General features: G+C 42.1%; 1 protein-coding gene across 3 annotated transcripts; it reads right to left on the bottom strand.

The window, feature by feature from the left end:
- Nucleotides 1-1,064: 1,064 nt before the first annotated feature.
- arpp21 (cAMP-regulated phosphoprotein, 21) lies at nucleotides 1,065-11,409 on the bottom strand. Of its 3 annotated transcripts, XM_067502488.1 has the most exons (20): nucleotides 11,252-11,408; nucleotides 7,006-7,167; nucleotides 6,707-6,872; nucleotides 6,537-6,575; nucleotides 6,359-6,424; nucleotides 6,153-6,264; nucleotides 5,722-5,860; nucleotides 5,223-5,360; nucleotides 5,033-5,132; nucleotides 4,830-4,925; nucleotides 4,711-4,748; nucleotides 4,533-4,589; nucleotides 4,008-4,192; nucleotides 3,311-3,451; nucleotides 3,113-3,231; nucleotides 2,924-2,998; nucleotides 2,638-2,811; nucleotides 2,222-2,324; nucleotides 1,732-1,838; nucleotides 1,065-1,592 (listed from the first exon to the last, which is right to left on the bottom strand). In XM_067502488.1, the coding sequence occupies exons 3-20, from the start codon at nucleotides 6,866-6,868 to the stop codon at nucleotides 1,431-1,433; spliced, it is 2,013 nt and encodes a 670-aa protein (XP_067358589.1). In that variant the 5' UTR covers nucleotides 6,869-6,872; nucleotides 7,006-7,167; nucleotides 11,252-11,408; the 3' UTR covers nucleotides 1,065-1,430. The 3 variants fall into 3 exon arrangements, with proteins under 3 accessions (XP_067358589.1, XP_067358597.1, XP_067358606.1); XM_067502496.1 differs by lacking the exon at nucleotides 2,924-2,998; XM_067502505.1 differs by lacking the exons at nucleotides 2,638-2,811; nucleotides 2,924-2,998 and having other exon boundaries at nucleotides 11,252-11,409.
- Between the last annotated feature and the right edge of the window lie 1,157 nt (nucleotides 11,410-12,566).

Raw genomic sequence — 12,566 nt, 5'->3', positions numbered from 1 at the left:
CGGTTATGAAATCTAAATTTAATTTTAAATCTTTGTGTGGACGATTGATATATTTAATTGAATTTCGTGCAGACAATATGAATGACTAGTAAAAAATGAATTATCCATGATCTGAACGGTAGAACACATTGGCTCATCAGTTATTGCTTTTCAAGGCAAAGTAGCATTATCACAGCTGTGTAAAATGTTGGCTCCTTGAAAACTTAAAAAGCAGAGCATCTTTGATTTCTGTAAGAAGTCAGATGAGGTGTTTAGTTGGCTCATGTTTTGTATATTCGGTTTTGCCACAGTAGGTAAGCACAGGTGCAAGTAAAATAATGAGTTGAGTTCTTCAGTATTGGTGTTTTGTAATTTGGCTCCTTGTTATGCTTTACTGTTACAACTAACTTATTAGTAACGCCTGTGTTTTTTTTTTGTTTTTTTTTACTATGCCCTAAAAATTATGACATGGCAATTTAATATATAATAATCACAATTTTACATAGTCAAAAATAGGGCTGTAATGATTAATAGAACACTACAATAGTTCTGAAAATCATTTAGTTATTTAGGATTTTGATGGTAGAAACACCTCTATAGTGTTGAGTACAGCACAATGTGCAATGAGAATCTTTGAGCAGGTGGGGGCGTTAAAGTCCTAATCCTCCACTGTCTTAATTTACTGGAAACTGGAAATCATCTTTTCTGTTCATATAGTTCTCATTATACAAGTCAAGATGACTTAAGGTGTAAAAACCTGAAGAACACATTTGTTAAAACTCACAGTAAGTCCACCATAATTCTCTAAAACTAAAACAGAGTTAATTATCAACCAAAATAATGCAAACTCTTTTGCTCACCTTTTACTAATGTTAAGATGACATCTGTTTCATTTTTCTCAGTGGTAGGTTAACAAGCCACAGCACACACACACTTACAGATTTCTGTTTCATTTACAGATTTCTGTTTCATGTGTGTTAGTGTATCATCCTATAGTGCACTTTATTTTCTGCCATATGCATCTCATCAAAGTTCCATTCACTCCCATTAGCATTATGCTCAACAGAGAAAACTTGAGTCAAGGATGTAAATGTGACCATGTCGGCCCACTTTATTTCCTTATTCACACAGTGCCTTTCCTTAAAACACATTTATAATTTAATATCAATATAAAACTCCATTTGTGTATATAAATTATGCATTCAATACAGCAGCTCGGATATATACTATTAAGCTTTGGTACGGTAGAACATTTATGTAAGTCAGTGGCTGTGTGTGTACATGCTTGCTATGGTGCACACAGCATTCCCTGAAGTCCTCATCAGGGAAAGGTTGGATGTAGGTAGGATGAGGGGTGGGTGATTGGGGAAAAAAGGTGTTATGTTCAGTACGTGTGTGTATGTATGCGAGTTCACACAGGAACCCAAGTATAGTCATCCATCAAGGCACCATCAGTACTGTGCGCTCCAGGCAGGGGCACTGAGGTTGGTGCAGCTGGGAGGATGGCAGCTGCTGTGGTGGGAAGGTGGGGGCACCATGCAGCAGTAACCTGCCTCCCCACCTACTACCCCGGTCACAACTTTACTTTGGGGATAGGACACTGAAACACCTCCCTGCAGAGACAAAGAAAGAGAAGACAAAGTTGGAGTAAAGAATCTGCCACCACAAGCACTTTGTGAAGTGCTCAACATTTTTGGGGCGCTGAGTTTTTTGTTTGACACAGAATGTGGCGTTTGGGTGATGTGTGTTTACCTGAACCATGCTACAATGATGAGAGGCCATTGGTGAGTAGGTCCCTAGCACAGCCTGGGCCTGGGTGTGGGAAGACTGCTGCACCCCCACAACAGGGGTAAAACTGGCTGCAAAGACACGTATGTATGAGATTATTAACAACTTTATTACTGCAATTTGTTTGGCAAAAGGTAAATCCAGTAAATAACCTACAAAGGAGTTTTAATCTTTTGTGTGGTTGTGTAGAAACTTAAATTTCTGTTATTTAAAGAGCAAAACAAAGCAAAAAACAAGTCGTAGAGCAATCGTGTTTATACTTGAATTTTTTTAGCAACATAACAGCAACAATATAGTAACAACAAGCTATGTTGATCCGGTGAATAGAAACAGCAGGAAAAGAGACCGGTTCACTGTGAGACCCTCAAACTACATCTCTGACAGTGTAACGGCCCCCTTTTCTACTGCTGCAGTTAGTGCCACACACACACACACAAAAGCACACAAGCAGTACCTGTTGGTTGTACTACTTGACTGTGGATGTGCTGGCTGGGTGAGACTGGCCTGCATCCATGCTGAGCTGAGGTAGGGTATTGGCTATAGTAATACACAGGTACCTAGAAGAAAACGATATGCATGTAGTCTTGACAGGTACATTCTTTAAATTCCTCCATTATATGACAATTCTGGATTCAAAGTCCATGTTATCAGCATTTATACATAATCAAAAAGAAGCAATATTTCAAAACAGTGCCTCCAGGATTTAGGACCTTTTGTGATTGTTGTGCCTTTTGTAAAAGAAGTGTGATTGTTGCAATATTTCAGGTTTCAAATTCAAGGTGGTGCTGTATTCATGGGGAGGGAAGTATTTGTTGCATTCCTGGATGCGCTGGCAAGACAATGGTTTAATGTACTTAATGTCTGGTGTACCTGAGGTGAGAGTTGGCAGTAGCTTGGTGGGTGGGAGGGAGGAGGAGCAGTTGGAGGAGGAGCTGCATAGATGTAATCCTGATTAGGAGGATAGATAGGTGGTGCTTCACCTGATGACTGACCGGTGACTGAGCTCACCGTTAGGTGAGAAAACTGCGAGGACATATCCTCAATCTGTCGTTCAAAATGACAGGACGTGAGCACACAACACTGATGACCACATATATACAACAATACTGCAGAAAAAATTCTATCCAGCTGTTGTTGGACTGTTGGCGATACATACTGTTGAGTATGGCTGTGAGGGTGACGCAGGCAAAATCTGTGGAGCTGTGTAAGAGACAGACGAGTACTGAACCACCTGTGAGAGACACACATATATGGAGATGGAGATAAAGACACAAACAGAGACATGTACATATGCCAGTGAATATATTCTGCATGTAAAACACTTCCTTCTGTGTGCATGTGCTACCTGCTGCTGTTGCTGCTGAGGGGAAGAGCCTTGAATCTGAGTCTGGCTCCTGATTGGCTGTTGACTTCCCGGAGGGTTGTACACAGCAGGGGTACCATCAGGATTTAGGAAAGGCTGCCCTGAGAGGTCAGAGGGTTGATTTGAATAAATGTCTGTTGTGTACTAAAATCTCACCGGGTACATCTGTATGTCACATACCAGTGTGTGGGTTCACTAATATGCTTCCCGGTGGGATCCCATTCTCTACCATGTAGGCAGAGTTGGAAGCTGGCTCTTCTATGTTGGAAGAAGAGGGGGGGTGGGTACAAGTGGGTGGCAGTCTGTACAGACAGATGGAGCCTGAGAGAGAAAAGAATGGTAGAAGGAGTAGAGATGACAAAATAAATATCAAATGTAGAAAAGGAGAGGAAGGAACTTTATTATCACAGCACAGGAAAAACAATAAATCACATTTTAGCATCTCAGTTTGATAAAAAAAAAAAAAAAAACCCAAAACAAAAAAACTATCCTTTCCACCTGTCTGTACTAAAAACATACTGGTGCAGCTCCTTAGCAATGACGCATTTTTCTTCCTGAATATGTGAAGAAGACTGGAGGTGGTGTGTGAAAATTTACAGCTATGGTGTGAAAATTCATGAATTGAGATTTTCACACCAGAAGAACTTCGACTGCTTTTTTGTTAATTAGACACTACTGAATAAAGAACAGTTCATTTATAAACAGCGATTTTCCCAAGTGTGGCATGGTGATGAAGTCTGCATACGTTTGCTTCCACACAGGTACAAAGGAACAAAGTGTTTCACCTTCCATGACTGAAGTCGCACCTTGAAGGTGTGACATAAGAAGTATTAAAAAGTTAATTGTTATTCTCAAAAAAGGTTTAAATAATACGCACCTTGTGCTTCCCAGCTCTGGGTGGCAGGTTGACAGGGTTTTGGTGCAGGAGTTGTCCACTGGTAGGAAGAGTCAGAGTCTGTGCTGCTCCAAGGCCGTGGGTCATTGGTATAGCGACAGTCAGTCTCTGTGCTGCTCTGCCTGCTGCTGCCTGTGCAGCTGGAGCCCGAGCTGTCGCGGCTTCCCCTGTGAGGAATATCCAGAAATATCTTACAAATGTAATACTGTACATGAACCAGGCCATTTATGTGAATGGGGAACAAAGGAGGTTTCCATACCTGCTAATATATCACACATAATGATACACCGAACGTTTTGTGACATTCACTGACATAAATTATCTTTACAGATTTAACTTCAATTATTTTTTATCCACAATGCTAAGAAGTTAACCCCTGACACAGAAACACCTCCAAACCTAGGTATTTTTAGTGTTTCCGCTGCAGACTCTGAAAAGCTCGCTGCCAGCCAGGCTGACCAGATTAAGATGATAAATGACTATGTATATGTGCAGACAGAGCCCTACCTGAAGAGCTGCCTTTTCCTCTGGGTCTCAGCATATGGATTGTAATCTGCCACAGCCCTGAACACAGTACCCGGGAACGCATACACACATGCACACACACAGACATATATTAATGTTCTCATCTAAATATAATAACCTGCAAAGGCACATGGAGAAAATACACTGCAGGCAAGGTTACCTGGTTTCTGTATGGGTGCTCTCCTGGGTACAGAGAGGCTGTGAAAGTACAGCAGAGAAATTAATGAATCTATTCTCTATGTCATACTGTATATGTCTGTCTGTCTTCCTCTGTCTAACCTCTTGTTTGAAGATTCGCTCTCGTGCTCGTTGGTACTCCTCTTCTCTCTCCTCCACCGACTTGCTTTGCTTCTCCCGCAAGGGGTGGAGTCGGATCTGTAAGGAGAAAAAGAGGTCAAAATGATGATCTGATGCGATCAATGTCAATTATAGAGGAAATTCCAGAGAGACTGAGAGCTATAGATTAAAGAGGACAGGCAAACCTGGTCATCTGAGCTGTTGTCTCTCTTTAAAATCATTTTCCATCTGTGGATTTCTTCTGAATTATCCTTATGCACCGCGTCCAGAAAACGCTGCTCCGGTCTTAGCAGATAAACAAGTGACAATTGTTAGTTTACACCTAAAGGGAGGCATTGACATGTACATAGGCAAAGACGTGTAAAGAGTGCATACATGCGTGTGCTGCTGGTCCTGTTGATGATGACAGACTTGCCTGTCTGGTCTACATTGTGCTCCATTCCAAAGTAGGCCGCCACCCGGTGGACCAGCATACGGTGGTAGGATGACATGTGAGGGAACTTCTTAAAGAGACTGAGAGAGATAGAGACAAGATGTGAGAAGGGAGAGGCAGGATGAAAAAGGAGAATTGAGTTAAAGGGGGAAAGAAGGAACAGGGCATAACACGACAGCGATAGGGTGACAAGGATCGACAAAAGAAAGTGGGAGGGTATGAAGGCAAAAGTGAGAAAAAAAATAAAAAGGAAGGAGGTAGATTTAGACTGGTGGTATTTTTTGGCTCAAGTCCCAACACACCCACTAAACATAATTGGCCCAACTTATTGAGCAGTATGCTAAATAAGCTGTATGGACAGACCTGTAATATATGAAGAACTGACATATATTCTGTCTCTTGAACACACACACACACACACACACACACACACACACACACCTATTGCTGGTGATGAAGTTGATCATGTCCTGCTCCAGTTTAAGCAGCATCATACGGTCTCGGGGGTTGCTGTTGAGGGTGTCTATGATGAACTTGTGCAAGTCTATGCCGGTGGAGTCCGTGTACTCCACGCTGGACTCTGAGAGCAACACAAGCAGGCAGAATGTATCAGGAGACAATAAAAATAAAAATACAAAGCGTACACTGCAATATTAAACACCCCAGGAGAACTACATCTAAATAGAGGCACTGAAACCAATTTTATTACATTTTATTTGCTTTTTCCCTCTCTTTTATGAGACATCAATCTCTCTCTCTCTCTCTCACACACACACACACACACGATAAAGATATTGCTCATGTAATTGCTAAATATTAGGCTACTACCTGTGTTCATTTATATGACCAATCTAAGTGTTCTTTCTACCTACCTTTGGACAGTGACTTTTTATTTGGATCTGTGCTTTGCTCCTGTTCTTCCTCCTTGCATGAAGTTCTTTCATTGTCATGGCAGCTTATTGAGATGTTTGGGTCTTGATGTGCCTGAGAGATAAAGAGAAAATAAAGAGTAATTTGAGTGTGATGGAGGTGATGATGATGAGAAGGTGGAGGAGGTGGATGGTGATATGTGTGTTACCTGGTTTTCTTCATATGTAGGCGACTCCTCGCAAAAAGCCATACTGCGCTTCAACTTTCTTTTGTCCTGAAATACACGCACGCACACACAAGCAAGTATTATTACAAATTCATGAAGTGGAATGCAATCGATAGTTCAGTGAGAATGAATAATGAGAGGAAGAAGTATTTTAGCTTACCTTAACTTCTTTCTTTGGTTGCACCTGGTGACAGTGTTTCTACATGTGGGGACATAATTAGTTATAAGATGAGGGTGTGAGTGAAAATAGAGTGAGTCAGGCATAATTTTAAAGCATTATATTATTAATAGGGATAGTAAATAGCAGGACCTATGTTAAGTGTCACTTACCTGCTGCTCCAGCTTCTTACAGTCATTGTGACACTCCTCATCGTCCCTTTGAATGCAGGGGGATTGACGTGGTGGAGGGGAGGGGCAGCTGACAATATCACATGACATCACTTCACAGGGTTTTAGATCGACATCTGCACTTTCTACAGCGACTTCAGTCATCCTTCTAAACAACACACAATATGCACTTTCAGGCTTCGTTCACCTTAATGAAGTTAGTATTTGTAGAATTAACTGTAATGTAAACATATTTTGCCTGCATTTGCATGAGTCTGCATATGTGTGTATGCTGTTCCTACCTATTTGGAGTTGTTTAACGGAAAGCCTCTCAGGTTAATTGTAAAGTCATATATCCCATGTTCCCAGAGGGCAGCCAGAAATGCAATTATCCCCTCAGCCTGTGCTTGCCTTCTCTACAGCTCTTCTCTCTGCAGGTACTTCACTGGTCGACGAAAAACAGCCTGAAGAGATTAAAAAACACAGGAGAAAAGACAATGTGGTTGTTGTCAGTGTAAAAAACAAAAACACAGAACACCATTGCACTATTTCACACAAACAGATGCACGCAGTCCTCAAGCAGTCGCCAGGGTATAAAAGCATAGCTGCTGGAAATGGGCTCAATGGGCTGTGTGTATCTGTGTGTCTCTACGTAGGTGTGTGTTAACCTCTCTCTAGGCTTCCCAAAAGCTCCTTGCTTGACAGTTAATTGCTACTTTAAGTGTATTACAGTAAGTGTGCCTGTGCATCTGTGATGATATAATAGGCTCGTGCTTGGATGCTGTATTTTCCTGTGAATTTACATGTGCAGAGCTCAAGTAAAAGCATGTTTGGTGTGTGCGTCTGTGGGTGTATGCGTTTGAGTGTGTCCTCATGCTTTTCTTAGAAACAGCAGCTGTAGAGACTATCATTCGATCTGCCAGCACTGATATTCCCAGAATGCCAAGCAGAGTCTGTGATCCCAGTGGTGAGAATATTGCAGAGACCAAAGAAATGGACATACACACACACATGAACATAAGAGGAAGTGGCATTCCACCATCTTCACCAATGGGCCAACTGCGTTCATTGGGGACACATTATGCTGTAACACATAGCTCAAGGGGGTGCTTATTCGTGTAACACCTGGGACAGAATAACGAGCTTAGAGGATGCTGTGTCCCATAGCATGGTTATTTAACACCCGACTGGAGATAATAGCAGTTAAAAAAAAAAACCTCTGTCAGTCCATGTGCAACAAAAGTGGTGTTTACTTCCCTTACCGCTTAAATAGAACACATGACACTAGCATCCCACAAATGAAAATTTTTAGAATGTTAAAAGAAATATATTGGTTCTAAAATTGTATGTTAATATTAAATAAAATGTATGCAACATTGTAATTATTACAATTATGATGAATGTAAAACTTACTATTCTTTAGATATTATTTGTGACATCAAACCTTTGATAACTATGTTTGGGCCAATTAGGACCAATTTAGGACAGCTCTCGGGATACATTTTTTGAGGTAAGGATTATAGGAGGGGACATTGTTTAGTGTGAATGAGACCCGTATTTATTTCACATCAAAATATTCACATTCTAGTAATTGAAATATGAAAATATGCTGCTTTTCTTTGTTTTCAAAAAGTCACATTTGTGATGTTTGTAATACTTTACTATTCTCTTTGAGAATAAAATTAGGAGATTAATAGATAAAGGCTATACTTTTTGGTTATGGGCCTGTCCTTTATTAAGCAGAAGGCATTTTACAATTTGTTCTCTCTCGTTGCCTACGGCTGTCTAGGAAAGAGGAAACAGTCAGGAGACTCAAACGGACATCATCCCTGATGTACTGTTGCTAAGTTCATCTCATGGTGTCCTTTAACCACACAGACCAGCTCCATGTTTAATCTACTCAAGCTGACCCTGACCTCAGACCTACAGAGGGGAGGGCAGGGGAAAACACTACATCAAATGGAATCATGATAACTAAAGAAGAAAATGAGTGTAAAACAAGAGAAAGGCTGTATTAGTACTACGAATGTAGAGACAATAAGAGAATAATAGGAACACAGCATAAGAAGACCAAGTGGGAGAAGAATGCAAGGGAGAAGATGCACTATAGAGTAAACAAGATGAATGGGAGGCAAGGGAAGCAGGGGAACCAGGGGATGAAGAGAAATGAGGATACAGTCTACAGGGACTTTAAAGGTGAAGAGGGGTGAAGGAAAGCGATGGAGAAAGTGAGAAGTGAGGAATTAGTGATGGAGAGGCTTGCAGCTCAGACTGTCTCTGGGCTTTTCATCCGGCAGCCGTGAAGAGGGGATTTGAGTAGAGCTACCAGTTTTTGTGCCGAGCGCTGCAGAAGCAGCTGACCGCCCGGGGAGAAGGTGTGACACGATCATTAGCGCGTGACGGATGGCAACGGGAGGCAGGGAGCGCCAGTACCCGCTACATCATCATCCATCTGCTGTTCTCCCCGAAGCCACCAGCCTCGGAGCCACTTACTCACCAGGACGCCTTTCTTCCTCAGCCAAAAGCTGCCTGGCTCATCTACACTGACACACAGGCAGGCCCATGGGAAAACGTCCAAAAGCCACTGTAGATGACCATTGTCAGCTAAAGCATGTTATATATTAAGTCCTTAAGCCGAGTACAATCCTGTTTGTAATTATTAGCTCTCAAAAAATCTTGAATAGCACTACTATAATTACCAGCAGTTGTTGTATCATTAACACTGAGGTCTGTGCTTAGGCATATCATCCTCCACTCCTCACAAGATGAGATTTTTCTGTACCGTTTGCCATCTCTGAGGACATTCTGCTCTGCTTTCTTTCTCAGTGGCTCCCTTCCATCTTAAGAAAACCCATAGAAACTAGAAAACATCATTGCCTACGGCGACAGAAGTGGCTGTATGCGTTTTGTCTCAAAGGTTTCAGTTGAATTTAAAAAAAGGATTTTGTGTTTTCTCTCCCTCAGCTCGAAGCTCATTAGGAAATGATTCAGCGAGAGACCAAACCTTAGAGAGCAAGTCTCTCAGGTTTAAAATAATAATTGAGAAATTTGTGGGAAACTAAGGCTTTGGTGCTTTGTTTATCCATAATGTGCACAGGCTTTGCCCTGAGCCTCTAACTGGGTTGCTTTTGTTTTTCCCTTTTACATTACACAGTTTTTTGTTTTTTGTTTTTTACATTTGTTATTTCTTCGTGTGTGTCTGCAAATTATCAGCTGCACTCTTTTTTCCTGAGTAGATTTATTCCATCTCATTGCTGCTGCATATTCATGTCAAACAAAACCTAAGATGAATTACTTCATCCTCCACTTTAAGACACAAAATCAAAAGTAGGCTGCACATGTGAAATTTGGGTTACGCTGTCCTTTGAGTCATCAGCACCTGGGCAGCCACAGCAGCTTTATTACAAGTGACTTGTGGGTGCGACATCTGTGCTACTCTGCAGCTGAAGTCAGAGTTGTGGTGAAAGGAAAAAACCTACATATATGAGACAACACAGAGCAAAGTCGTAGTGTTAAAGGGCTTTTCCACACAAAACTACTCTCCCTTACTCTTTACTGCACTCAAAAACTGGTGACATCTCAACACAGAAAATGTGGTAAGAGTCTTAAAAAAAAAAAATAACAGGTGTCATCTTCGTGCACGACTTTGTGGCATCCTGTTGACCCACATAAAGAGGCGGACCCATAACGGTGCTCGATCAGGCGATCTCCTTCAGGGATTGGACTTTCTCGGTCTTGGATAGCAGAGAGCCGATGAGAGCCGCGTCTGAGAGCATGTGTGTCGCATTACAGTGGCCCATACTAAGCTGACACACGAGGCTATTTTTACCCGCGGCCTTGGAATGGATCTTCTGTTCCGGGACTTTACCGTGTCCCGAAACAACGGGGGGGGGGGGGGGTGTCAGCTGGATGTGGACTAAGGATACACGGAGTAACTACCATGGACTTAATTGAAAAACGGCTAAGAAAGGGACATTTATATGATAGAAGCACTGACAATCAGACAACTTTAATCGCATTCAAATTTACAGTCTTCAGTCAAAGCACACACACACACAATCAGAAATACATGGAGAAAAGCAGCAGCAGCAACTCTGAAAGACCTAAAATTAAGAACGCGGCCCACCCCCATGTCTAAGTATCAATGAATCTGCTAAAGTAAAAAGTATATACTCATAAACTACAGTGTTTCTACTGGCTCCTGTGTGTTAGTTATCATTCATTCAGCGGTGTTGTTCAAGCGTTCCTGACCCGGGGAAATGTGACTGGTAGCTGCGCTCCGGGTGCAGTTAGCTAGTCAGATCCTCTCATGTAGCTGTTTTTTACGATGTGGTTTCGGCTAAATCGCACAATATTTCTTAATCTAGTTTGTTCCTTTATCAAAGTAACTCGTTGTGTGGTGTGATTAATATCGTAAAAGTACTAGCAAGAGATAACGGCGCAGACAAATACCATTAAAAAAAAAAAGCCCGAAGATTCGATGTCAACCGGCGGCGTAACCGTTAACCGACGTCCAGCTGTCAATGCGGTCAGCGTCCATTATCTTACCGTAACCTGGTGTCGTCCTCCCTCCGTGGGCTTCTGCAGACGTAGCCTACCGACCGAGGGACTGCTGAACAGTCAGTGTCTGTTGATTGTGAGGTCCGTTGCTCCTCCTCCGCCTTTTGCCTGTCTCTGTCAGAGCAGGAGGAGCAGGGGGAGGAGAAGAGGCAGGAGGAGAAGAGGGAGGGGGGAGCGACAGCTCTGAACCCTGAGCCACGCGCCCACACACACGCGAGGAATGCACGAGAGCCAGGCCTCCAGCAGCCCACTCACCTCTATCTCTGTCCCTGTCTCTCGCTCTTACTGTGCGTCTCTCTTCGTCCTTCATCTCCTTCTAGCTCGGTTGCCTTCACTACTGCAGTTACTGCAGCTTCAACATCCGAGCAAAAGCAAAACTTATCTTGTGCAGCAGTGAAATGTACACTTTACTCACATTAAGTCCAAATGTGTGTGTGGCCCACTGCCAGTACACTGACGGACAAGACAACAGGGACACACACAAAAAAACAAAAAAACAACAGAGCCATGGTTGAAAGTGGTTCATAGCATTGCTCCTTTGTGGCAGTTTTGCCTTATTGTGGTCATTTGGCATCCCTTTGTAGTCATATTGTGTCCCTTTGCCGTTGTTTTGTATCCCTTTGTGGTTGTTTTGTGCCCCTATCTGGTCATTTTGCAGCCCTGTGCTGTCTCTTTGTTGTCATTTGGTTTCCTTTTCTCTTTGTGGAACGCATGTGTCCTTGTGATTACTTTGCAGCCCTTCGTTGTGTTTTTGTGATTTTGGCTATTTTGTGGTGGTGTTGCACTGGTTTGTTGTCATTTTGCATCACTTTGTGAATGACGTTCTTGTCATCTGCATCTCACGGTTTTGTGACGGGTGTTGTTTTTTTGTCTCTCGGTGCTCAGAGGGTTTCACTTGGAGGTACAATATTTTGAGCCTTTGTGGTTGTTTTGGGTTGCTTTGATATAATTTGGCATCTTTTTGGTGTCATTTTGTCTCCCTTTATGGTTCCTTTGTTTGTCTATGTTTTGGTCATTTTGTAGTGATTTTGGTTATTTTGTGATGGTGTTGCTAGTGTTGTTATTTCTCATAATTTTGCGATCATTTTGCATCATTGGGGTCTTTTGGCATCCCTTTGTGGTCAATTTGTAGACCCTTGTGTTAGATTCTTTGTGGTCACTTTAGTGGTGTTCTCTGTCTCAGGTTTCTGTGGTTCTTTGAATAGATATACTGTATTTTGTATTTATTTCATCTCTAGTGATAACTAGCAATACAGTTGTTGTCTTTTTGTTTGTTTGTTCTGGGTTGGTTGCTCCCACAATT

The sequence above is a fragment of the Channa argus genome, chromosome 1 (assembly GCF_033026475.1).
Source record: "Channa argus isolate prfri chromosome 1, Channa argus male v1.0, whole genome shotgun sequence".
Classification (NCBI taxonomy): domain Eukaryota; kingdom Metazoa; phylum Chordata; class Actinopteri; order Anabantiformes; family Channidae; genus Channa; species Channa argus.
This window is presented reverse-complemented; position numbering and strand designations above follow the sequence as displayed.

Bases quoted from the DNA above. Each gene is read 5' to 3' on its own strand.
- arpp21 (XM_067502488.1), bottom strand. From the start codon at position 6,868: ATGACTGAAGTCGCTGTAGAAAGTGCAGATGTCGATCTAAAACCCTGT. The intron at 2,999-3,112 runs GTAGCACATGCA...TGTCTCTCACAG, and splicing joins CTCAGCAGCAACAGCAGCAG to GTGGTTCAGTACTCGTCTGT. The intron at 2,812-2,923 runs GTATGTATCGCC...TTTGAACGACAG, and splicing joins CCTCACAGCCATACTCAACA to ATTGAGGATATGTCCTCGCA.